The following is a 24,911-nucleotide window of genomic DNA, read 5'->3' as shown; positions in this document are numbered from 1 at the left end:
AAATGCCTTTTAGGCTACTGGTGGTAATAGTTGGCGAAATTAACTAACATTGTGATGCTTGAAGTGTTTTATGGATTTTATTATAGGCAAGACAAGTCAAGAGTTGATTTGAGAGACTAAATTAATTAAATATGCGGTTAACTCACTGTCGGCCGCTGGCCGCTTTTGGTCGTCACTTAAAAAAATTAAAACTTTAATTTAACAAACAAAAAAATGCTCTAAACATTTTTCTTAATTAACTTACTAAAGAAACGAAACGAAAAATAACTACTTTGACATTAAAAACAAAACAGAACTATTTTAATGGCTGCAACAATGTAAAAAAAAAAAAAAAAAAAAAAAACGGGCTCCAGTCGGACTCGGGCCGAGAATTTTGATAAGCTGTCGGACACGGGCCGGGCTAGGGCCTCAGCGTCTCGGGCCCGGGCCGGGCTAGGGCCTAGATTTGAGGCCCGTGCAGGGCTCTAATGCAAATACATAATTATAGATAAAAGCAAAAAAGTGTAAAGTCTGCATACCACGGCTCCAAAAGATTGATCAAATTTATCAAGACTCTCACAAAGGTGACATTTCGAGCACACAGGCTCTTCCTCAGAGTGACCTTTGTAAGAGTCTGTTAATAAATTGCTCTATTGTTAGAGCCGAGGTGTGCCAACTTTACACTTTTGCAGTTTAAGTTATTTTTGGCTGAGCACACACTTTGAGCAGTGTGCCAGGGATGCTTAGTTGCGTATGGCATGCCAATCAGTTAGATTTAAAAATATATTAAAGTAGATTTTTACTATATTTTTGATAAAGTAAATATATCGCAAACTCATTCATTTTGATCATCAAATCATCATAGAATGATTTCTGAAGGATCATGTGACAATGTAGACTAGAATTAGCCTGACAAGCTAGACCCACAACAAGATGTTTGGTCTGGAAACTCACCATTGACGGCTCAATCCGAGGGGCGGATAAACGGTTGTCTTTCAAACTCCCTCTGTACGTGATAGGATAGCGCTACACCAACCAGAGCAACGAAGGTGAAGCAGAGCTTGTTGATAGATTAAACATTCGCCGTATCCGGTCGGCAAAACTCAGAACACATCTTCCCTTTTTAAGAATGACTTCAGTGCCTTTCTTTGTTCTTTTCTCAGAATAAAGCTTAACTCCAAGTCTTCCAGAGGCGCGGGCAGAGCTGATTCGAAAGACCGCCGCCGTTCGCCAGTTTCTGTGTTTACTAGAAGCACGCAAGCGCAACTCGGCCGTCGTCATTATGGCCCCGCCCACCGACTACATGATGTGATTGGTCCAGCAAGAGTTTGGTGTTTACAGCTCAGAAGGGTATTGAGAGTTGCTAGACGACACTCGCGGGCAGATTAAATTTGCTGCCGCTGGGGTGCGTCTAGATTTCTAGGCTAGACTGGAATAATGATGCTGAAAATTCAGCTTTGATCACAGGAACTTTTTGCCATTGAGATGACTTGAAAAAAAGTCACTCTGAATTCCACCTTCTATTTTAAAATGTTATTAAAATACATTTAAAAAATAAATAATAATAATAATAAAAAAATAAAAATAAAAAAAAATATATATATAGCTGAAATAGATTGCATTTATATATATATATATATATATATATATAAATGCAATCTATTGAACATCTAATTTTATTTACATGAACTAGGAGGCAATGAATACAAATAATTACATACATTACAATAGATGCGTTCGATTTATATAGCACTTTTCTAGGCACTCAAAGCGCTTTACATTGAAGAGGGAATCTCCTCAACCACCACCAATGTGCAGCATCCACCTGGATGATGCGATGGCAGCCATATTGCGCCGGAACGCCCACCACACACCAGCTGATTGGTGGAGAGGAGACCGAGTATTACAATAGATTGCATAATAATAATATAAAACCTTATTCGAGAAGTTTCGGTATACTTAATAGACTTACTGACAAATTAATGTACATGACTTTCATGTTTTTTGTAATTTACAGGATAAGCCTTTTTTTATTTTTTACTCTCAATCACAAATGATCTCCATATGCTCCTATTCATTAAAGTGACTTGGAACTACCCGTGCATTAAACAGCTTTACTGCACACCTTTCAGCCAGTCAGAGTCCAGTTTATTAAATATATTTTAATGCTGTTCAGTGGTTATTGTTAAAAACCACATAGGTCATGAAGGTCACATGAGTGAGCGATCACTAAAAACTCACTCACAGATCATTTCAAATAAGTTCAAGTTCTGGTGTGATTAAAAGGGGTGATATCTAAGTAGGTGAACTGTTTAAGCTGTAATTCATTAGCCTATTTTCACCATTTGCACATCTAATACAAGATGAGTCAACCATGTGACTTGTCATATCCATTTCATCTTTATATGTTTCTGGAACTGTGTATAAGAACACAATGAGCTCATGGGAGCCAAAAGAGACGCTGCCTTTCTCTGAAACCATTTAAAAGGAAAGGATGCTTTGCATACTATTTGATCTCATATTTCATAATATTTGCTCTGTTTAACTTTTGCACTTCTGAGAAAACACCACCCAGTGGTACTCTTGTTACATACAGACAGGCTGACTGTTTGTATTTTAGAAGATTGCCTCCATTTTCCTACACCTAAAACTTAATCATACTTGTTTTAGCAGCTCAAATCATGCAAGCAAAAAGGGTCACCGCTTAATACTCTGATGACAAAACTAGCTAGTTGAGACTTTCAGTTTGACTCAGACAGTTTTGCGACCTGCTAGTGAACCCTCTGAGGTGACGCAAAGCAAAACTCAAAGCTCTAGAAAGGAAGAGGCAGATGTGAGATGGCAGTAAATGGGTCGTGGGAGAGATGGCATGTGGTAGATGTAGATATTTTAGTGGGCAACAACATCCGGGAGAGAGGTGTGAGAAAGACACAGACAGGTTGCTTTGAAGAAAAGCATGGGCTAGGCTACATGAATAAAACTAAATTCTGATGCCGGTTTTCGAATTACAGAGGCACTTCAACAACACAAAATAAAGTTAAAGGTGAAGTGCATCATTTTTACACCATGAAGCGCATTGCTTTTTATGTGTGTATGCCTGCGTGCGCGCGGCTTTCGCAATGATATAGATTTATCTGGCTGACAGCACTGTAATGGCTTTGGTGGTTTTTTAACTTCCTCATAGTGCATCTCTCAGCTGTAGAGAACTTCATATCTTGGGATGTCTTGCACGCATGTTTACCAAATGCTGTGTGATGCGGTGAGCCTTTATAAGCGTAGCTGCACTTCTGACACTGTGAGGGTTAATGATTTTTCATCTCTGGATGAATGCATATGTGTCACCACCTCCATATATGCACATATACACATACAGCATGCAGAACAAAGACACGCTATTTGCCTGCGGTTGTCGTAGGAAGTGGAAGAGGGCAGTATATAGGTGCACTATTTTTCTCAGCTTGCTTTTCTGCCCTGCGAATACACAAAACACATAATTACCATCTGATTGTAATGTAATGAAAATCGTATTGTTTCGCAGACACTCGTGAATCGAGCGTATTCAGATGTGATTCTGCACTTGTCCTATCAAGGTGTGAACATGCTTTATACGGCGGTACATTATTTATATGCTAATGCGTGTTTGCGAGGTGATGGAAACGGCTTTTGTTTTCTGTGAAATTATGTCTGACAGCTTCAATTAGTTTTGAGATATGAATGTTGAAAGGGCCGAGCCGTGCTTAGCTTTGTTCTCACCTTAACTAATAGAGATCGACAGGCCAGCTGTGCTACCTGCTCTTCAAAAAACATCCTAGAATATTCAGATATGGGCAGTTTTTGTGTTGCTAAAATGTATGTTGGGATTCACTTTTTCATTTTTGTACGAGGTCGCCAAGCCAGTGAGCGGTGGAGCTGTTCCTGTTTTCTGTCAGCGTGAGTTCAGACACAGGTCACACAACGGCTTCTTTCATTATTGATAAGTGGTTCCCTTAGTTGCGTGAGTGTGTGAATTTAAATGACCCCCTGCGTCTCCCTGAAGGGCTTAAGTAAGACCCCGTCAGCGTCATGTCATTAATGGAGCTCTAAACCATGTTAAACCCTGACTCATCAGTGTCCATGTCAGATTTGCATGAGGTTGACAGGGTTAAAAGATCAACTGATGCATGATGGGATGGATTTATAGATGAAGACTGATGAGGTCTGGGTGTACAGAATAGATTAATCTAGTTCAAGTGTGTCTAGGGCTCTACAGGGGACCCGGCAGGTTTGAAAGGGAAGCATGGAGAATGTAAATCAGACTCTTCTGTTCTTGTGTTCGTATGAATGAGTCAATGAAGTGATTCGAGATTCAAATCAGGCCTGTGTCATGCCACTTTAACAGGGAACCGCCCTAAATGCTTTCCTTTGATGTGCTGCTGCAGTATGATCGTAGTTGCAACCTATAAGCAAAAAAAATGCAAAGCATCTTTTAGAAATGGATCAAGAGGATAAATTGGCTTTGGTGTTTCATGTTGTGATTATAAAAATTATACTCCCTCTACATTAATAATTAATCTGAAATGCAAAAACACTGCAAAGAGACCAGTCTCCATCAAGGAGACTAATTATTCTTAATAAAAATATATATATTTAATTTCTTCCCTTTCAATTAATTTCCCAAGCTAGACTTCAGATGGTCATCGTAGCTATTGTCCAAAAATACTAGTGTTACACAATTTAGGGTCTGTACGTTTTTATTTTTTTAGCGAGGATCTGTCAGATTAGTTAAAAGTGACAGTAAAGCAGTTATAATGTTACAAATGATGCTGTTCTTTTGAAACATAAAATAACAAAAATATAAATTAGGCAGAAAAACGTCTCGGGTTATGTATATAACCCTTGTTCCCTGAGAGGGAACGAGCACTGCGTCGAAACGACGAATTGGGAATGCTCCCTAAGCATAACCGCATCTGAAGTATGAATGAAACCTGTCCAATCCTGATTGGTGCAACGTCATGACGTAGATGTGACGGCATCACCGGAAGCTATAAAGGGATGTCCGGCGCATAGTAGCGTCAATTATCGCGATGAAGCAGAACGCTCTCAGGCGATACGCGGTGTGGCGACGAGACGCAGTGCTCGTTCCCTCTCAGGGAACAAGGGTTATATACATAACCCGAGACGTTCCCTATATCGAGGGAACTTCGCACTGCGTCGAAACGACGAATTGGGGAACGAGTACCCACTATGCCACACCAAGGGTACGCCTGCCCTAATGTGAAGCTGGAACCCAGGCACAATTGAAGGGAGGTGGGAGGTGAAGACTGTAAAATCGAATAAAAGTATGTTGAGTGGCCCAACCGGCCGCCTCACAGATATCCTGCATTGGAACGCCCGAAAGAAGAGCCACCGAGGAGCCCATGCCCCTGGTGGAATGTGCCCTTACGGCTATAGGTGAAGGCAGACCGCGCACCTGATATGCCGAGGCAATCGCCTGCACTATCCAGTTACTTATAGTGGGAGTAGCTGCAGGCAACCCCTTCTTAGGCGGACCAAAACATACTAAAAGTTGTTCAGATTTCCTCCACTGTGCTGACCTCTCAATATATATTCTAAGAGCCCTGACGGGGCACAATAGAAAAAGTCTCCCTTCTTCCGCCGTCACATGAGGCAGAGGATGGAAAGCCTGTAGAACTAAAGATCTGACCACACTAGAAGGCACCTTAGGCACGTAGCCCGGTCTAGGGTGCAGGATAGCTTTTACTTCCCCGGGGGCAAACTCCAGGCAAGTCGGCGTAATAGCCAAGGCCTGAAGATCCCCCACTCTCCTCAGAGATGTAATAGCCAAAAGGAAAGCTACCTTAAGGGTCAGAAACTTAGGTTCAACTGTTTCTAGTGGCTCAAAGGGAGCCTCAGCCAGTCCTTCGAGAACCACCGCCAGATCCCAGGAAGGAACCCTGGTCCTGACTACAGGCCTCATCCTCCTAGCCCCGCGGAGGAATCGTACAACCAATTGGTGCCTACCCAACTGCCCATCACCCAGAGGAGTGTGGAAAGCCCCAATGGCAGCCACGTACACCTTGAGTGTAGACGGGGTAAGCCCTGCAGAGAAACGATCTTGGAGGAACTCCAGCACTGAAGCCACCGGGCAGTTAACTGGATCCACCTCACGTTCTCTACACCAAGTGACGAAGACATTCCACTTGAGGCTGTACAATCTCCTAGTTGATGGAGCCCTAGAGCTGAGTAAGGTCTCTATAACGTCTGCTGGTAGTCCCGCCTCCTGGTACCTGGCCCCCTCAGGGGCCAGACCCACAGGCTCCATATTTCTGGCCGGGGGTGAAATATTGTGCCCCCCGCCTGTGACAGAAGGTCCCTCCTCAGAGGGTGACCCACCAGCAGAGCTATGATGTCTGAGAACCATACTCGAGTCGGCCAACGAGGAGCCACCAAAAGAAGACTGACTCCCTGCTGCCGAACTCTCTCCAGGACCCCGGGGAGCAGAGCGATCGGGGGAAATGCATACAGACGCAGCCTCGGCCACGTCTGTACCATGGCGTCCAGCCCCAATGGGGCTGGATGAGTGAGGGAGAACCACAGCGGACAGTGGGACGTCTCTCGAGACGCGAAGAGATCCACTTCCACTGGGCCGAACCTTTCGCATATCTGCTCCACCACCTCTGGGTGGAGCCGCCACTCCCCGGGCCTCAGCCCCTGCCTCGACAGTATGTCTGCCCCCTGATTTTGTATCCCTGGGATGTACATAGCCCTGAGTGATAACAATTTCTCCTGTGACCAGAGGAGGATGAGATGCGCCAGTCTGCACAGAGGGCGCGACCTCAACCCCCCCTGGCGGTTCAAATACGCCACGACTGCCATATTGTCTGAGCGGACCAGAACGTGGTGTCCGCGGAGATCCGGGAAAAAACTCCTCAGAGCTTTGTAGACCGCCATCATCTCCAGACAGTTTATGTGCCAGGAGGAATGACGGTCCTCCCACGGACCTCTCGCAAAGCGGCCTTCCATGACCGCGCCCCAACCAGTGAGGGATGCATCTGTTGAAACGGTCTTCCGGCAACACGATGCTCCCAGCACTGGTCCCTGGGACAGAAACCAGACTTTCTTCCATATGACTAGAGCCCGAAGGCATTTGCGCGTAACTCTGATCATACGAAAAGGGTTCCCCCTGGGGGAGAACCCCCTGGTCTTTAGCCACCACTGTAAAGCCCTCATGTGTAACAGGCCGAAGGGAATGACATTGGATGCTGCCGCTAGGTACCCTAATACTCTTTGAAAGTGCTTTACAGTGATATTCTGGCCTAGCTTTATTTTTGAGACTATCGCTAGAGTGGTCTCGATTCGTGCGGGAGATAGATGTGCCCGCATCGAAACCGAGTCCCATATTACCCCCAGAAAACTCGTTTTCTGGGCCGGCTGTAACACACTCTTCTTCGAATTGAGTCTCAACCCCAAGCACTGGATGTGTGACAGAACTACATCTCGATGTTGAACTGCCATCTCGTACGACTGCGCCAGGATTAGCCAGTCGTCGATATAATTCAGCACACGGATGCCCTGCAGTCTCAATGGAGCCAGAGCTGCATCCATGCACTTCGTGAACGTGCGAGGGGAAAGAGCTAGACCGAACGGAAGTACACGATATTGGTATGCTTCGCCCCCAAAAGCGAACCTCAGAAACTTCCTGTGGCATGGAAGGATGGATATATGGAAATAGGCGTCTTTTAAATCTATCGTGACGAACCAGTCCTTGGGCTGGATCTGACTCACGATGGCAGAGATAGTCAACATTTTGAACCTGAATCTCCTCAGAGACCGGTTCAGATACCTCAGATCTAAAATCGGCCGTAGCCCTCCATCCTTTTTTGGAACTATAAAGTACCGGCTGTAGAACCCGGCATCCCTCTCCGACATCGGAACCTTTTGTATGGCTCCTCTCGCCAGCAAGGATTTTACTTCTAGTTCCATTACCCGAACCCGCTGTGGCACCACTGCAGTCCATGTCACCCCATTGAACTTTGGAGGGGGGTGATCGAACTGCAGTCTGTACCCTGTCTCTACAGTACGCAGGACCCATTTTGATATATTCGGAAGGCATTTCCATGCGCCGAGATAATCTACTAAGGGAATCAGCCTCTCGAGGCTGACCTCGGGTGTTATTTGAATCTCGTCCCCAGCCCCCTGAAGCGGAGCCCCGGCAGGGAGCAGCTGGAGTCGATATTCGGTGTGTGGGGACAAGCGCTGTTCCGTCGCAGGTCTTTTTTGAGGCGACTGGGACAGCACCTGTCCCAGGGAAAACGATGTGGCCCGAAGCGTCAGTGACGGCGGGATTACCACATCGTTTTCCCCCGAGCGCCGCGCGGAGAACAACCTCGGTTGCGTCCGCGCGGGGGGGACCGCTCTTAAAGGTCCAGCCGATGCTAGGACCTTTTTGCAGCAGCCTTCTTAGCCAGAATGACGTTCCTCAGATCGCCCTTCGGCCTCGAAGGCTGCTGCTGTTGTTGTTGAGAGCGCCGCCTTTGTTGCCAAGCTCCCGGAGGAGGGGCTCGAAAAGCGACGCTCTCCTTCTGCACCTGTCTGTGCGAGGAGCTAGTGGACGGCTGAGGCTGCCCGCTTTGGGCAGCCTTCCCCTTAGAGCGACGAGGGAGAAACTGCCGAAAAGCTGCTGACTGTTTTTTCGCCTCCTGGCCGAACAGACCAGAAGGCGAAATCGGGGCATCAAGGAGAAAGGTTTTATCCCTCTCCTTCATCCCCGATAAATTCAACCATAAGTGTCTCTCCACAGTCACCATAGATGCCATGGAGCGGCCGATGGCACGGGCCGTCTCCTTGGTGATGCGGAGAGACAGGTCAGCAGCTTTACGGAGCTCTAAAATGTCTTCAGGGGAGGGACCCTCTCCCTCATCTAGCTCTTTGAGGAGGTCGGCCTGGTATGCCTGCAAAATAGATAATGTATGCAGGGAACTACCAGCCCGCCCAGCCGCCATATATGCCCTGCCCACCAACGCAGATGTATCACGGCATGGCTTGGTGGGCAGTGCCGGGGCTTTAAGGGACGATGCCGATTCGGGCGAAAGATAGCTCGCGAGAGCATCTTCCACCCGCGGCATCGTCCCATAACCAGCCTCGCGCGCCCCCAGTACGTTAGAATAATCCAGTACCGGGGGGTTGGAAACACGCGCTGAATAAGGCTTATTCCAGGACCTGCTCAACTCGTTGTGCAGGTCCGGGAAAAATGGTAAGCCCCGGCGAGGTGTTGGAGCCCGGCGAGAGAGAAAGCGGTCATCCAGCCTGCTGGGTGGCTGGATCTCCTGCCTCTCTTGTGGCCATTCAATATTTAATTTGGCCACAGCACGGGTCAACACCTCCACTAACTCCTCATTGACGGGTGGATGAAGTGGCGACAATATATCTTCATCCCCCGCCTCGATGTCGAACTCATCTGGCTCCTCAGAACCAGAGAGCACGAGCATCGGACCGCCCACCCCGGGGGAAGAAGCCGCAGCGCGGGCTTCCACACGGGGAGGACGGTCATCTGGACTGTCAGCGGATGATTGAGAAAGTGCCTCGGCAGTCTCAATCTCCGCTGACAAATCCAGTTGTGAACCCCATGATCTGAGACGCCGAGCCGCCTCAGCGACTGCGGGTCCCGAACCACGGGGTTCACGGGGCTGACCGCCGTCATTAAAAACGGCCAGCCGCGAGCGAAGCACCTTGAGTGTGAGCTTCTCACAATGCTCACAAGCGGCTCCCTCGAGAGCCGCTGTGGCATGCTGCACACCCAAACATAGAACACAAAGCGAGTGTGTGTCCGTGCCTGACATAAATCGAGGACACGGAGGCACACACCGCCTGAACTCAGTGCTCTTAGTCGCCATTTGTACTCTATATATATTTAATTTACTTTGCTAGAAAGACGTACAACAGTAAATAGACAGGACAATATACACAGAGCGTTATGCTGAAGAGCGATAACTGACGCTACTATGCGCCGGACATCCCTTTATAGCTTCCGTCGATGCCGTCACATCTACGTCATGACGTTGCACCAATCAGGATTGGACAGGTTTCATTCATACTTCAGATGCGGTTATGCTTAGGGAGCATTCCCAATTCGTCGTTTCGACGCAGTGCGAAGTTCCCTCGATATAGGGAACTGTTACACTGAAAATATTTACATTGACAATATTAGGAAATGTTTTTGAGCAGCAAATCATCATATCTGAATGATTTCTGAAGGATCATGTGACACTTAAGACTGGAGTAATGATGAAAAATTCAGAATATAATGAAATATTACATTTTAAAATATATTCACATAGAAAAAAGTTATTATAAAGTGTAATAATATTTCAGAATATTACTGTTTTTATAGTATTTTGATTAAATATATGAAATAAAATCATTTGTTAACAACATGTATTCTTTTCTTTAATGAGCTCATTGTTTCTGCTTTAAATTAATACATTGCTTATTGTTAGCTAGCTGTGGTATTTGTATATGTACAACTACATTTCTGAAATCCATAACTTGGACACAGTCTCCTCTGATAACAGATCACTCTAAATTGTAATGTAGACGCATGCACTTTCTGTAAAGCTGCTTTGAAACTATATGTATTGTGAAAAGTGCTATACAAATAAATATGAATTGAATTGAATGTAGACGTACCAATCAAGTACCATGATTGATTTCCATGCAAAATTATTATTATATTCTTTAGTTAAATAATCAGCTGATCTGTCATTAATAAAATGATTAGTAAAAATGGTCCCCATAATTCTTATCCAGCCCTCTACTTCTTGAGACTTTTTAGTGTAATGATTGAAACACACACACACACACGCACGCACACACGCACGCACGCACGTACACACACACACACACACACACCTGTATGTATTATTAAAAGTTAATTGTATGTGTGCAGGGGTGAATAGTTCAGATGCTGTCATGCATCATATCTGTCTGTCTTCATAATATATTACACCTGCACTTGACAGTTTAATTGGACCACAGTTAAGGTGGTGACAGAAATATCATCATGCAAATGCATTCATATCTGTAAATGTACAGGTCCAAAACATGACACCACATTGAAAATCTTCATGACAATAAACAATACAGAAATGTGTACGATTCTGATGATCATGTGACTCTTTGTCAGTCAGATGTTCAAGTAGAAGCTCAAGATGCTCGTCGTATCCTCTGAGTGCTGGAGATCATGATTATCATGTTTGACACACACTTGAGGAGTTCAACCAAACAAATACAGAGACATTCTGACATTCAAGAGGTCAAATGCAGTGTTAAGGGTCAGTGATGCGCGGGTCAATGTATAAACAACCTGCACCGACTGACGTTTTCAGCTAACCCGCAAAAGCAAAAAAGCAAATATTGTAACGTTACCCGACCTGCATTTTTTTAAAGTAGTAAATGCTCCTTGGCATAATATCCATTAATCCAGCCTGTGGAGGAGAAATGTTTCAGGCCCTGACGTGGTGTGCTTAGAGGTGCAGCGGTGAGAGAAGCAGTTCTTGAGGCGGCCCATCATTGTCCATTTCAGCTCTAGATGCATATTATTGATGAATGCGATGTTTATGTTCATATTATTGATGAATGCGATGTTTATGTTTATATTATTGATGAATGCAATGTTTATGTTCATATTTTTGATGAACGCGATGTTTATGTTTCGACCCTGCTTGGAGAATTCAGCAGGTCAACTGAGAGAGAGCCCACTTTTGGCCACAAACAGTTTTTTTTCTGAATGCTGTATGATATAGCCTAGTGTTGTGTAATAAAGGCTTGATTTATTAATTTATTTCATATCGTTTTCTTAACAGTTAAGATGCTGCATATGTTTATCCATATACCAAGCAGCAGCCATATCACCCTGTACCCCAAGACTGGTTTCCCACTGAAGCTAAGCAGGGCTGAGCCTGGTTAGTACCTGGATGGGAGACCAACTGGGAAAACCAGGAGCTGCTGGTAGAGGTGTTAGTGAGGCCAGCAGGGGGTCTGTGTGGGTCCTAACACCCCAGTATAGTGATGGGGACACTGTACTGTCTAAGTGCACCGTCCTTCGGATGAGACGTTAAACCGAGGTCCCGACTCACTGTGCTCATTAAAAATCCCAGGATGTCCTTCGATTAAAAAAAAAGAGTAGGGTTTGAAAGTTTGGCATCCTTGCCAAATTTACCCATTGGCCCCTGTCCATCATGGGCCCTAATAATCCCCATATAATGATTGGTTTAATCACTCGGTCTCCTCTCCACCAATCAGCTTGTGTTTGGTGGGCGTTCTGGCGCAATATGGCTGCCGTTGCATCATCCAGGTGGATGCTGCATATTGGTGGTGGTTGAGGAGATTCCCCCTTCTATGTAAAGCGATTTGAGTGCCTGCAAAAGCGCTATATAAATGTAACGAATTATAATTATAATTATTATAAATTATTATTATTATATACATTCCACGAGATTGCACACTCGTACTGTTGATACGCATTACCATGTGATCGTGTTGGACATTACTGAGCTAAGCTATAGGCGTTTAAAAAAGGATAGCCTGTTAAAATGGTACAATTGCTCAGTTCAACGTGTTGGGAAATTGGACATTTTGTCCTGCGTCATTTTTATTTCAAACGACCCAACCGACCGCGACCCGAATATCATTAAACAATTTTGGGATGACTCATAACCACGGGTACCCGCTCGTTTTGGATCACTGTTTGGGTTAATGCATTACAAGTTACTTGAGTTATGTAATCAGATTACTTCTTCAAGTAAATAGTAAAGTAACGCATTACTTTTCAAATTTAATATCAAAATATCTGAGTTACTTTTTCAAGTAACGCAAGTTACTTTGTTTTCCCATTTATTGACTGACAGCTCTCCTGTCCCAGTGTTGGCAAAACAATCGTAAGTGCAGAGGAGATGTGCCTAAACAGTATCTCTAGTCTAAATGTGAGCAGGCATTTACTAATCTCACTTGTACAAGAAAAATCATAAAATCTGTCAAATGTTAAATCATAACCTCCAATTATTAAATATGTTCAATTAAACAGATCATTTTATGGATTTAACCCCATTGTATTGACCAATGCACTTGCTGCTGACCTTTGATGATTCAGTTAAACCATAAGCAAAAATTAATTGACCATTTTTTATTTATTGGTGAAGTAAGTCTTAAAGGGTTAGTTCACCCAAAAAAGGAAAATTAGCCCACTCACCCACAAGCCATCCTAAGGTGTATGTTATATAAAAAATGTCCTGCTATTTCAAGCTTTATAATTCTAAGCGCAAGTCGACACAAACACGTGAATGTGCATTTCCTTCAGACTGTGGCCTGTAATTCCAGTGTAGGTGTGAAAGGGTCTTACATTTACACAAAAATAGAACAATTATGTTATAAAACAGGTGAGAAATAGTAACCCAAAAGTAACGTAACTTTTCTTAAAAGTAACCTAGTTACACAATAAGTTACTTTTTAAGGGAGTAACGCAATATTGTGATGCATTATTACGTTTGAAAGTAACTTTCCCCAGCACTGGTCAAATGTCACGCTGATGATAGTTTGTTTGCTGTAGATACATTAGAAACAAATGCAAAATCATTTCCACTCGTGGTCTCTTCACTTTTGGACCCCATTGTATGTTTACACATTTACACTTGGACTATAAAGCAACGCAAAAACACATTTGGCTTGAATTACTTGAGATAGAAAAAAAGAAACCTTTTGGAGTGATGATTAGATTACAATAATTCAGATCCATCCTCTTCCTGTTGTTACTGCAGCAACCAAGCAAACAGTGACGGCTGACTGAGATCTGCTCTGCTGTGGGTCTGAGTCAGAGCTAATCATGCAGAGACACCGGTCCTCTCGCTAACACACACTCACACTCTCACACTCATACACTCATTCACTCATTCACTCTCACACCCTTACACTCATTCACTCATTCACTCTCACACCCTTACACTCATTCACTCTCACACCCTTACACTCACTCTCACACCCTTACACTCATTCACTCATTCACTCTCACACCCTTACACTCATTCACTCTCACACCCTTACACTCATTCACTCTCACACCCTTACACTCACACTCTCACACTCTTACACTCTCACACTCATTCACTCATTCCCTCTCACACTCTCACACCCTTACACTCACACTCTCACACTGTTACACCCTTACACTCATTTACACTCATTCACTCTCACACTCTCACGCTCTTACAGCCTTACACTCATTCACTCTCACACTCTCACACTCTTACACCCTTACACTCATTCACTCTCACACACTCACACTCTCACACTCTTACACCCTTACACTCATTCACTCTCACACTCTCACACCCTTACACTCACACTCTTACACCCTTACACTCATTCACTCTCACACTCATTCACTCTCACACTCTTACACCCTTACACTCATTCACTCTTACACTCTCACACCCTTACACTCACACTCTCACACTCTTACACCATTACACTCATTCACTCTCACTCTCATTCACTCTCACACTCTCACACTCTTACACCCTTACACTCATTCACTCTCACACTCATTCACTCTCACACTCTTACACTCTTACACCCTTACACTCATTCACTCTCACACTCTCACACTCTTACACCCTTACACTCATTCACTCTCACACTCTTACACCCTTACACTCATTCACTCTCATACTGTCACACTCTTTCACTCTCACACTTTCACACTCTCACACTTTCACACTCTCACACTCTCACACTCTCACACTCTTCCACTCTCACACTCACACTGTCACACTCTCACACTCTTACACCCTTACACTCATTCACTCTCAAACTCATTCACTCTCACAATCTCACACTCTTACCCTCTTACATTCATTCACTCTCACACTCTTACACATTCACTCTCACACTCTCACACTCTTTCACTCTCACACTCTTTCACTCTTACACTCTTACACCCTTACACTCATTCACTCTCACACTCTCACACTTTAACACTCTCACACTTTCACACTCTCACACTTCCACTCTTTCACTCACACTCTTTCACTCTCACACTCACACTTTCACACTCTTTCACTCTCACACTTTTTCACTCCCACACTCTTTTACTCTCACACTATCACACTCTTCCACTCTCACTCTCACACTCGTTCACTCACACTTTTACACCCTTACACTCATTCACTCTCACACTTTTTCACTCTCACACTCTCACACTTTTTCACTCTCACACTTTCACACTCTCACAATCTTTCACTCTCACACTCACACTTTCATGCTCGCACTCTTTCACTCTCACACTCACACTCTTTCACTCACACTCTTTCACTCTCACACTCACACTTTCACGCTCGCACTCTTTCACTCTCACACTCACACTCTTTCACTCTCACACTTTCACACTCTTTCACTCTCACACTCTTTCACTCTCACACTTTCACACTCTTTCACTCTCACACCCTCAGACTCTCACACTCTTTCACTCTTTCACACTCTTTCACTCTTTCACTTTCACACTCTTTCACTCTTCCACTTTCACTCTCACACTCTTTCACTCTCACACCCTCACACTCTCACACACTTTCACACTCTCACTCTTTAACTTTCACACTTTCACTCTCACACTATTTCTTTCTTTCTTTCTTTCTTTCTTTCTTTCTTTCTTTCTTTCTTTCTTTCTTTCTTTCTTTCTTTCTTTCTTTCTTTCTTTCTTTCTTTCTTTCTTTCTTTCTTTCTTTCTTTCTTCTTTCATTTGTTGGTTCTTTTGTACTTCTTTCTTTTCTTTTGTTTATCTATCTGTTGTCTGTTTTTTGTTCTGTTTCTTCTTTATTTATTTAATTATTTTCTGTCCTTTCATTTTTTTGGGCTAATTTATTTTTTCTTTCTTTCACTCTTTTATTATTCTATTCTATTGCACTTTGCATGCTCTTTTGTTGTTTCTTTTTTGTCCTTTCTTTCACTTATCCTTTCTTTCTTGGTTTCGTTTGTCCTTTTTTCTTTCTTTCTTTCTTTCTTTCTTTCTTTCTTTCTTTCTTTCTTTCTTTCTTTCTTTCTTTCTTTCTTTCTTTCTTTCTTTCTTTCTTTCTTTCTTTCTTTCTTTCTTTCTTTAATCAGTTCTTTCTTTCTTTAATCAGTTCTTTCTTTTTCATTTGTTGGTTCTTTTGTTCATCAATCTGTTCTTCTGTAGTTTTTTCTTTCATTCTTTCATCCACCCTTTTATTATTTTCTTTCATCTGTTCTTTCATTCTTTTGTCCATGCGTTTGCTCTTTCTGCATACACTCGTCTATGCGAATGCGAGAGATATTTTGTGTATGCAAACGCAGAGGTCTCATTCACCCACCTGCAAATAATATGCATTTGATGTACTTTCATGTGTTTTGCTTGTATGTGTAAACATGAGTAGGCCGCACATTTAGCTTCAGGCACACATCGAAGACTCAACGGTTGTGATGACAACGGCAGCAGCAACAGAGAAGTAAACTGCCAAAGTATAAACACGAATATAAGCCTCCTGTTGTGGGTTTGCTGGAAAGGAGAGTGTCACAATGATGCATATGATTTTCATATTTCAGCCAGAAGTTTTGGGATCTCACTTTGGATCTCACAGAAAGGGTCAGACTGCGTGTGAAACGTTTCCTTTTTGTCTGAAAAAAACATCTCTGAGCGAAAGAGTGTGTGGTTTAGTGTGTCACCTCAGTGTTTGTATGCATCGCATCTTGTTTGTGTTTTATGTTGTTTGGTTTCCATGAATGATGCCATAGCAATGATTATAATCAAGGAAATACTTCAGGATGGGAAGGACAGGCTCTTTCTCTGTTTTACACATACACTATTGCCCTTTTGAAATTTGCGTGCTACTTCTATTCTTGTTTTCACATTACCGCTTAATTTGCTCATCAGTGCCAAGTAATAAAATGAGCCAGACCGAAGATGTCAGTTCAGTTAATTAGGATAGGTTTTGTTTGTCTTTGCAATGATTAAAGCAAACTTGCATTATATTTCTAAAGGTTTGAGAGCATAGTCCACATAGCTGCTTCTCAGTAGCCTGGTTCTTTCAGCAAGACAGTGATTTAGACCGGCGCTCTTTGAACTTTTCGACTGATCGGGAATGCGGCCATGAGTCACGTCTCCGTTCTGTGTTCATTACTCTAATGCTCCCCAGCTTCACACTGCAGATCAAAACCTCACGTTCAAACGCAGAACTGTTCAACGGCCCACTGGCTCTTCCGGCATGGCGAAAGAAGCGGAAACGGCACATTCTGTTGGCATGATACTGTAGCGTTTCGTGTATCTTATTTGGTGTTAGATGGTGTTGATCACAGTGACTGGCAAGAGATGGTTGGATGCATGTTGGCAGAATAGACTTGAGAATACCAGTTGTATTGTTATTAAATTAGGCCCTTGTCTAATTTAATTAGACCATTAAATGACGACTCTTTATTTAATTGTTCTTTATGTGACAAAAACATGGTATGTGCTTACATTACTGCTGCCAAGTTATTATCCAACTCTGTTTCAAATAATAGATCTGGCATCTGCTTCATATCTGGTCAGAAATGAGTTTGTTCAGTTAGGGTGTAGTGCAGGCTACATTAAAATGTAACTCCTTTGCATTGTTACACTGTTGGTAGTAAATGCAAATGAGTTAGTGCTTACTCATTCTCTGTGTTACCTGGACCAAGCAAATTCATGTTTTATGTGTCAGCAAATGTCAGCTGGATGATGTAAAACACGTTTGATAGCTGCAGGGGTTTTCTGAAAACTTCAAATGATACATTTTGCAGTCTTTTAATTCAATAATTCAAAGGATACAGGGTAACACATCCACTTAACAAAGGCGTGACCGGACAAAGAACTGAACAAAACGGAGTATATGTACACAGGCTGAATCGTACAGCCAATATATGCTCAACGGCTATCCAAATTCACTCACCTGTTTTCATTCACTCCTTCAAGTGAACTGTATACTCATAGACTAACATATAGGGAATAGTGATTGGGGGTTTAGGGGGTGATTTCGGATTAATCCACAGACTAAATTAGATAATTAACAAACGACAGGTGAACTGAATCATTAATCAAACACACTATAGGAAACTGGGTCCATTTACAGGGCACACAGGCAAACAGGAACAGAACTTATGCTGCCTTCGCATGCTCTCAGAATTATCGTAAATACGAGTTTCCCAGGTAAAAATTGCACATAAAAAGCCCTCTGATGTCGTGTTTACCACTGGGAAGTTAGGAAATTATTTTGATTCCCAAATTTCCGAGATGGGCATGCCATAAACTTAAGACAGGGTGACGAGGAGAACTACTACTGTGACAGGTATAATTTATTAGTTCCCCTCCCCAAAGTAGCTAGATGGTCTTGTCTTGTCTTGTCATTAAAGTAGTGCATATTTACATACAGTATATAATTTGAAGAGTATTGTACGTTTTATACACAACTACAATAGCCTGCATTTGACTATCTGGATAGTATCGTAAATGTTAACGGTTGTCAGTGCATGTGACTGCATGACACCAACAATGTTGGTTTTAATAAGATTTTTCCAATACATAGGCAAGAATAAACCTGGTGTCTGACATGATTCCTGTTCATTCCAACAACAAAGAACTTGAATGCAAAAAGCTCGTAATCATGACTTCTGAAATGGTAATTATGACATTTTCCGGTTACACTAGTGGGTCTTCATTTCGTTTTGCTGTGGTTATGCCTGCCATCTACACTAGATTCTGTTTTAGTTTGAATACTCCGGGGTTGCATTTTACTATAAATGGGCCAAAACTGAGACTTTTACAAAATGATTGCATGGCTGCCCACATTATGCTACTGGAACATGACAATAACAGACCAGGGCTGCGTTTCCCAAATGTATCGTAAGTCTAAGTTGATTTTAGGGATCGTTGGTGACTATTGTTCAATGATCATCAACTTACAATGATTTTGGGAAACTCGGCCAACACGACCTCTCTCAACGGCTCTGTAACATACCAACATCGACAACCATGTAAACAATAACTACTGCACCATTGACCAACAAAAACCTGCTCTAAAGTCAATATCGCAGTCATTTTTGTGTTATTTAAAGGGTGTGTTAGTAATATGAGCCTATAGGTGGTGCTCAATGCACGTACACTCTGCTTATTACACATACAGCACACAAACATTTTTAAATATTAAAAATATAAAGATTCCTCTCTGGGGAAGCGTTCAGTCTTTCCTCCATGTAAATAGCGAATCCGCCATGGTGCGAGTGCAGCTGGCTTTCAAAGGGAATGGGAGATCTTATAGGTTGATTGCACGTTATATATATACATTACACACCCATGACTCATAAAGAGACAAACCTTTTGTACTATGCATCAGGTGCGCCAACTGTTTTTTCCATCATTACCCCGTTATTAAACTAGCAAAAGTGGTTTCGGACACGCCCGAAGAGCACCTGCGCCATGAGCTTCAGACCATGTGCTCAGATCGCTAAAATAGGGCCCAAAGACTTTTCTGTCAATATAATCAAGTATACTTAAGTGTCATTTTTGAATATGTCTGAGATGTTTCTTATGTTTAGTTTAAAAGAAGTATACTAATAGCACACTTGAATAAACTTGAATAGAACTCAGTTCTATTAATCATTCCAAGATGGCAAAAAAAAAAATTTTTTAATTGAATGGTTAAATTAATTAAAATGGGACTTTTTTAATGAATATGTGTGTGTTATGAATTTTTATGTTGTTAGCTAGCACCTCTCCTGAAAAATTGAGTTGATTCTTCTGTGCACTTCATATGTGCGGTTCCATTTCAGCTTAGACTGCATATGTAGGCAGTAGACAGCAAGCAGCTCACTTGCAATTGGAATAAAGCCAGTGACATAAACGTCTGTAAGTACTATAAAATCACTGTAGTGATTCACCATTGCGTGCACTCACACTGATAAATGTACGGAAGCACATGTGCACTCAGCCTCCCACTCAATCACACGTTAATAGAAAGAGCAGGTCGGATCACCGGCTCGCTCACGCACATCCAGTTGCTAACCGTTATCACGATTCTTTCAGCCTCCTACACGCGCACACACAGTCCTGTAGACGAGAGAACAGCAGAGTCGTCTTTAGTCTGGGATTTGCAGCCCATTATCACGACTCTTGGTGCACACGCACTCTGTGGGCAGCTGAAGCTCTGCTCTAATTCTGATTGAGTAACGTGAGGTAATGAACCAGACATTGTGCACTATTGAACTGTGTCTCATTAAGCCTAGCTTTGAGACAATAGGGCCCACATCTGCTACGCTTACCCACAATGCAGCAGGACCGCTTGACAATGCAACAGCATGCGAAATCAGTCTGCGCTAAAGCTTAACATATGGATTTATGCTCTGATGAAATAGTCTGTAAGCTGCTCATCTCTGCGACAGTGAGCATCCAAAGCTTTCTAAACAGCCCCGTATTTACCTGTGTGCATGCTGGGAAAGTAAAACACAAATAACACAGACATCTGGATATGAATATAATGTTCCGTGTTGCTCTCCCAATGCCCTTAAATAAGTGATGAAGATTCTGGAACAGGTCTCTCATGTCCTTACAAGACTGTAGCGTGTGTAATTTCACAGACAGGACTGGGTACAGTGCATTCCCGAAGCCATCTGTGGCTACGCCATATTTCAGCATGGATGGATCGTCTGACAGCAGAAGCGAGAACAGTACATTCTCACTCTTGAGGATGATTTGTTAAGGGAAAATAAAGAGTCAAAAGAGCCTAATCTTTCATTTCCTTTGTAGGGTTTTTAAAATCCAAGGGACCGTATATCAGCCATGTCAAGATAGGAATGTTAATCGAGAATCAATTTTTGCCACTTATGCAGAGAATTTCCATCTATTTTGATCCCTTCATGGTATCCTGTAATCCTGTAATTTTCCTTCACTTAAACTAAAGCAATATTTTTTTTTATTGATTTAATATGTATGTGTGAGTGTGTGTGTTTGTGAGGGTCTTTAACAGGTTCATAATTAAAATATATATATGTATTTGTGTGTCTAGCGTGGTGGGGACTTCAACCTGAATGCACACAGACTCATGGGGACTCGTGTCACTGTGGGGACCTAAATTGAGGTCCCCATGGGTACAAAAGCTTATAAATCATACATAATGAGTTATTTTGAAAATGTAAAAATGCAGAAAGTTTCCTGTGATGGGTAGGTTTAGGGGCAGGGGCAGTGTAGGGGGATAGAATATATGGTTTGTGCAGCATAAAAACCTTACGTCTATGGTGAGTCCCCAGAAAGATAGCGCACCAGACGTGTGTGTGTGTGTGTGTGTGTGTGTGTGTGTTTGTGTGATAATATAAAAAAACACTTACAGTAAAACACTAATGTTGTGAAAAATTACAATTTAAACAAACTAACTTGTTCCTTAACCATTTTCCATTGCTGTAGATGGCTGTTAACTCAAAATTCCTTATTCAGAATGCCATTCAACAGCTGCTGCACACCAGAAGCTGTCAAACAAGCAAAAGATCTAAAGCGCGTGCACAAACACTAGGCCTCTCTGAGTTCAGCTACTGATAGAAGGGGAAACTGATCCATTGAAGTTTTTTTTAGATCCGCATGCATTCTGATTTCTGGCACACAAACAGATGTGTGAATGAAATACTCATAAGAATATGCAGCTGGAAACTTCTGAAGGTCTAAATTTATTCATACCCGTGACTTTTAACGGCACAAACACAAACAATAGCTCGCACACACTCTTCTCTTCTCTCACGCTCTTGTTCTGTCTTACACAAATGGGCACAGGCAAACACACAATGAATGACAATTACACTCCCAGTGATATATCAGCTATTGCTTCAGGTTCGATAATCCCCCGTTCAAGATCTCCCGTTGCTATAGTGATCTTTTCTGTGTGAGATCCACAAAAGCCCATAATACTCTGCAGCCTATATATATATATGCCTTACAGATGTCTGTGTTTCATTTAGTCACACACACTCAGCGCGTAACGCAACCCTCCTGCTCTGTGGCTGGGCCGCTTCTCCTGCCATTGAACTTTTATTGAGAGGAAAAGAAAGACTTTTTATATTTGGAAAATCAACAAGTAAAATGTTTCCACACAAGCAATATTGTTCCATATAAAAAAAACTCAAAGTAATAATTATTGTGCCATTGCTGCTGTCTCTGTATATCTGACTGTGCGTCTGTTTCCAGCACGAGGGCCCTTGACCTGCAGCTGTGCGTGGTCACGCGTGAGATGGAGAGCGTGAGGGCGGAGAAAAACACAGTGCTTGGAGAGCTGGAAAACGAGCGCTTCTGCCGCCTGCACCTCAGGTAAGGAAATGAGGGAACAATGGCGTAAGAGAGACAAAAGAACTACAGCAGCTGAGTGGGTCGTGAGAGCGTGTGTGTGTGTGTGTGTGTGTGTGTGTGTGTGTGGGGGGAGAGTCTGCAGTAGCCACCTCAGCCACGGCACGACAGGAAGACCGCTGCAGATGGGAAACAACTGTGTGCGTGTGTGAGGACACTTGTGGGTGTTTGCAGGCACAAGTGTGAGAAAAAAAAATACTGCGTGAAAAGGGAAGGAGAACTAAAAAGAGAACAAGTGTACATTGATTTGAGCAGAATAGATTTCTGTGTGGTTGTATACTGCTATTATGTAAACGAAAAAATACAAAAGACAAATTTGCAGACATGATTGTTGATATGCTTGACTATGAGGTTCTTAGTTTACGTAAAGACATTATTAGTGTTCCTTAAAGATATAATGTTCCAGCAAGTCTGTTTGATCAATAACTAAAAGAAGCATATCATTATTAATAGGAAAATCTGAATTTCTTTTCAAAGTGATAAAATATTGTGATGCAAAAGTGTGTAGGCCCTCATCAAAGTTACAAAATAAAACAAAATAAAATATTTCTGACGCGAGTTAAGGGCAATTTTTGATCTATAGGTGATTATGTCGAACCAAATGTCTTATAAATGTTGTATAGCCCATTGAATCATTCTCAGGCCTGTGTTGACAACAATGAAACCACTTGTGAGAGAAGCAGCAAAGGCTAATTATTATTATTTTTTGCTCAAAGGAGAGGACCAAGATTACATAAGCAATGTTGAAAATGTCTAAGTGTGAAAATATAGCAATAGTAACACAGAAACTCAAAAAGGATGGACTAAAACAAACAATCCGGCCTTCGCTTTAAAGGGATAGTTCACCCAAAAATTACAATTACCCCATGATTTACTCGCCCTCAAGTCATCTTAGGTGTATGTGACATTCTTCTTTCAGATGAATACAATCAGAGTTATATTAACAAATATCCTGGCTCTTCCGAGCTTTATAATGGCAGTGAATAGCAGCCCAAAAAAGTGCATCCATCCATTATAAATGTATTCCACATGACTCCGGGGGGGTTTATAAAGGCCATGAGCTAATTTTCATTTTTGGGTGAACTATCCCTTCAAGCTTTCATTTCAATATGAGTGATTTTTTTGGGTAAGAAATGAGCAGGGAAAATGCCAGGCACGTGTCTCAGAGCTGGCAAACGCAGTGAGAAGAGTGACTTTCAGATCTCGCACTGAACATGCAGAAGTGAAATGCATTGTTTTTGTCCACACAGGGACTACAAGGAACTCATTTAGTAACCCTTCATTTAAAGGAAAATTCTGTCATGAATTCCTAACCTTCATGTAGTTCCAAACCCATAAGACCTTCATTCATCTTCAGAAGACAAACTGAAGTATTTTTAATGAAATCCGGGAGGTTTCTGAACCATCCATAGGCAGCAACGTCATTGCAACTTTCAAGGACAGGAATTGAGCAATCTCTTCTCCTGAAACCTCTCGGATTTCATCAAAAATATCTTAATTTGTGTTTTGATGATGACCAAGTTTTTATGGGTCTTGTATGGGAACAAATTTTTGGGTGAACTAACCCTTCAAGCAAAAATGGCTAATTTACTTATTTTACAGATATTAATAATTACATTGTAACTGATTGCATATCATATACCATTCAAAAGTTTGTTGTCTGTAAGGTTCTCCATGGTTAACTCTGGTAGAGATGCATTTATTATTATATTTCTCAGCAGATGTTTGAAAACACCGCTCTGGAGCATTACAATGCAGTTGACATCTGTCTTTGATGTTGTTCTGATACAGCAATGGCTTTTAATTAGTACATTTGGTTAATTTCCTGACTATGAAAAGCTTAGTATTTAGCCGTTTTGGGCTTGGGCCAGTTTGTTTTTTTGCCCATTAGATGTTTAGTTTGTTTCGAGGCTTGTTCCTCTTGCTGATATCTGCTGTTTGATGTAAACAGTTAATAATCAGGCGCTGTGAAGTGAAGCTGTCATGAACGACGAGTCTCGGTTGACTGGCAGGTGATAATTCAGTCATGAGCTCTCTGACAGGCCTTTCCATCTTCTCCAACCGTCTATGTGGGCGGCACACACAAAGGCCACGATGGCGTCATTCTGCAAAGTGCTTTTATAGGAAAGGCGTGTGTCGGGGGAATGTATGCGAGTAAAGGAGTGTGTGGCAAACTTTTATCTGTGGTTAGTGTGCATCATCGTAATTCTTTTCAAATTTGCTCTGAGTTGGCTTATTGTCCCTTTTTGACTTGATTGATTGATTATTTCAGCTGATGGTTGACACCTGCGCAGGTTTTTAGAATCTGTCAATGTCGTAGTTATTAGCTTTTAATATGCTGCCAAAGCTATTGCACAAGTCAGTACTGAAAATAAACATAAGGGCAAATGAAAGGTACAATGTTTTAATTAACACGGCAACAGAATACAGTTGTCAGTCCTGTATTTGAATCCTTAATGCAGTTATTTTCGGTTATTTATGGGAGTGACAACCACATTCTATAACCAACTCACACCCGTGTATATTATATTTTCAGAACTCAGAACCGCATTCT

The 24,911-nt window shown here is 42.3% G+C and overlaps 1 protein-coding gene across 2 annotated transcripts in view; it reads left to right on the top strand.

Moving 5' to 3' along the window:
* Nucleotides 1-24,911, top strand: part of lekr1 (Leucine-, glutamate- and lysine-rich protein 1) — a 114,288-nt gene that overhangs the window by 16,366 nt on the left and 73,011 nt on the right. For both annotated transcript variants that reach the window (XM_067419084.1, XM_067419083.1), the window contains exon 3: nucleotides 22,202-22,321. In XM_067419084.1, the coding sequence (XP_067275185.1) occupies nucleotides 22,202-22,321 (120 nt within the window). The remainder of the gene's footprint in view (nucleotides 1-22,201; nucleotides 22,322-24,911) is intronic.

The sequence above is a fragment of the Pseudorasbora parva genome, chromosome 16 (assembly GCF_024679245.1).
Source record: "Pseudorasbora parva isolate DD20220531a chromosome 16, ASM2467924v1, whole genome shotgun sequence".
NCBI classification, from domain to species: Eukaryota; Metazoa; Chordata; class Actinopteri; order Cypriniformes; family Gobionidae; genus Pseudorasbora; species Pseudorasbora parva.
This window is presented reverse-complemented; position numbering and strand designations above follow the sequence as displayed.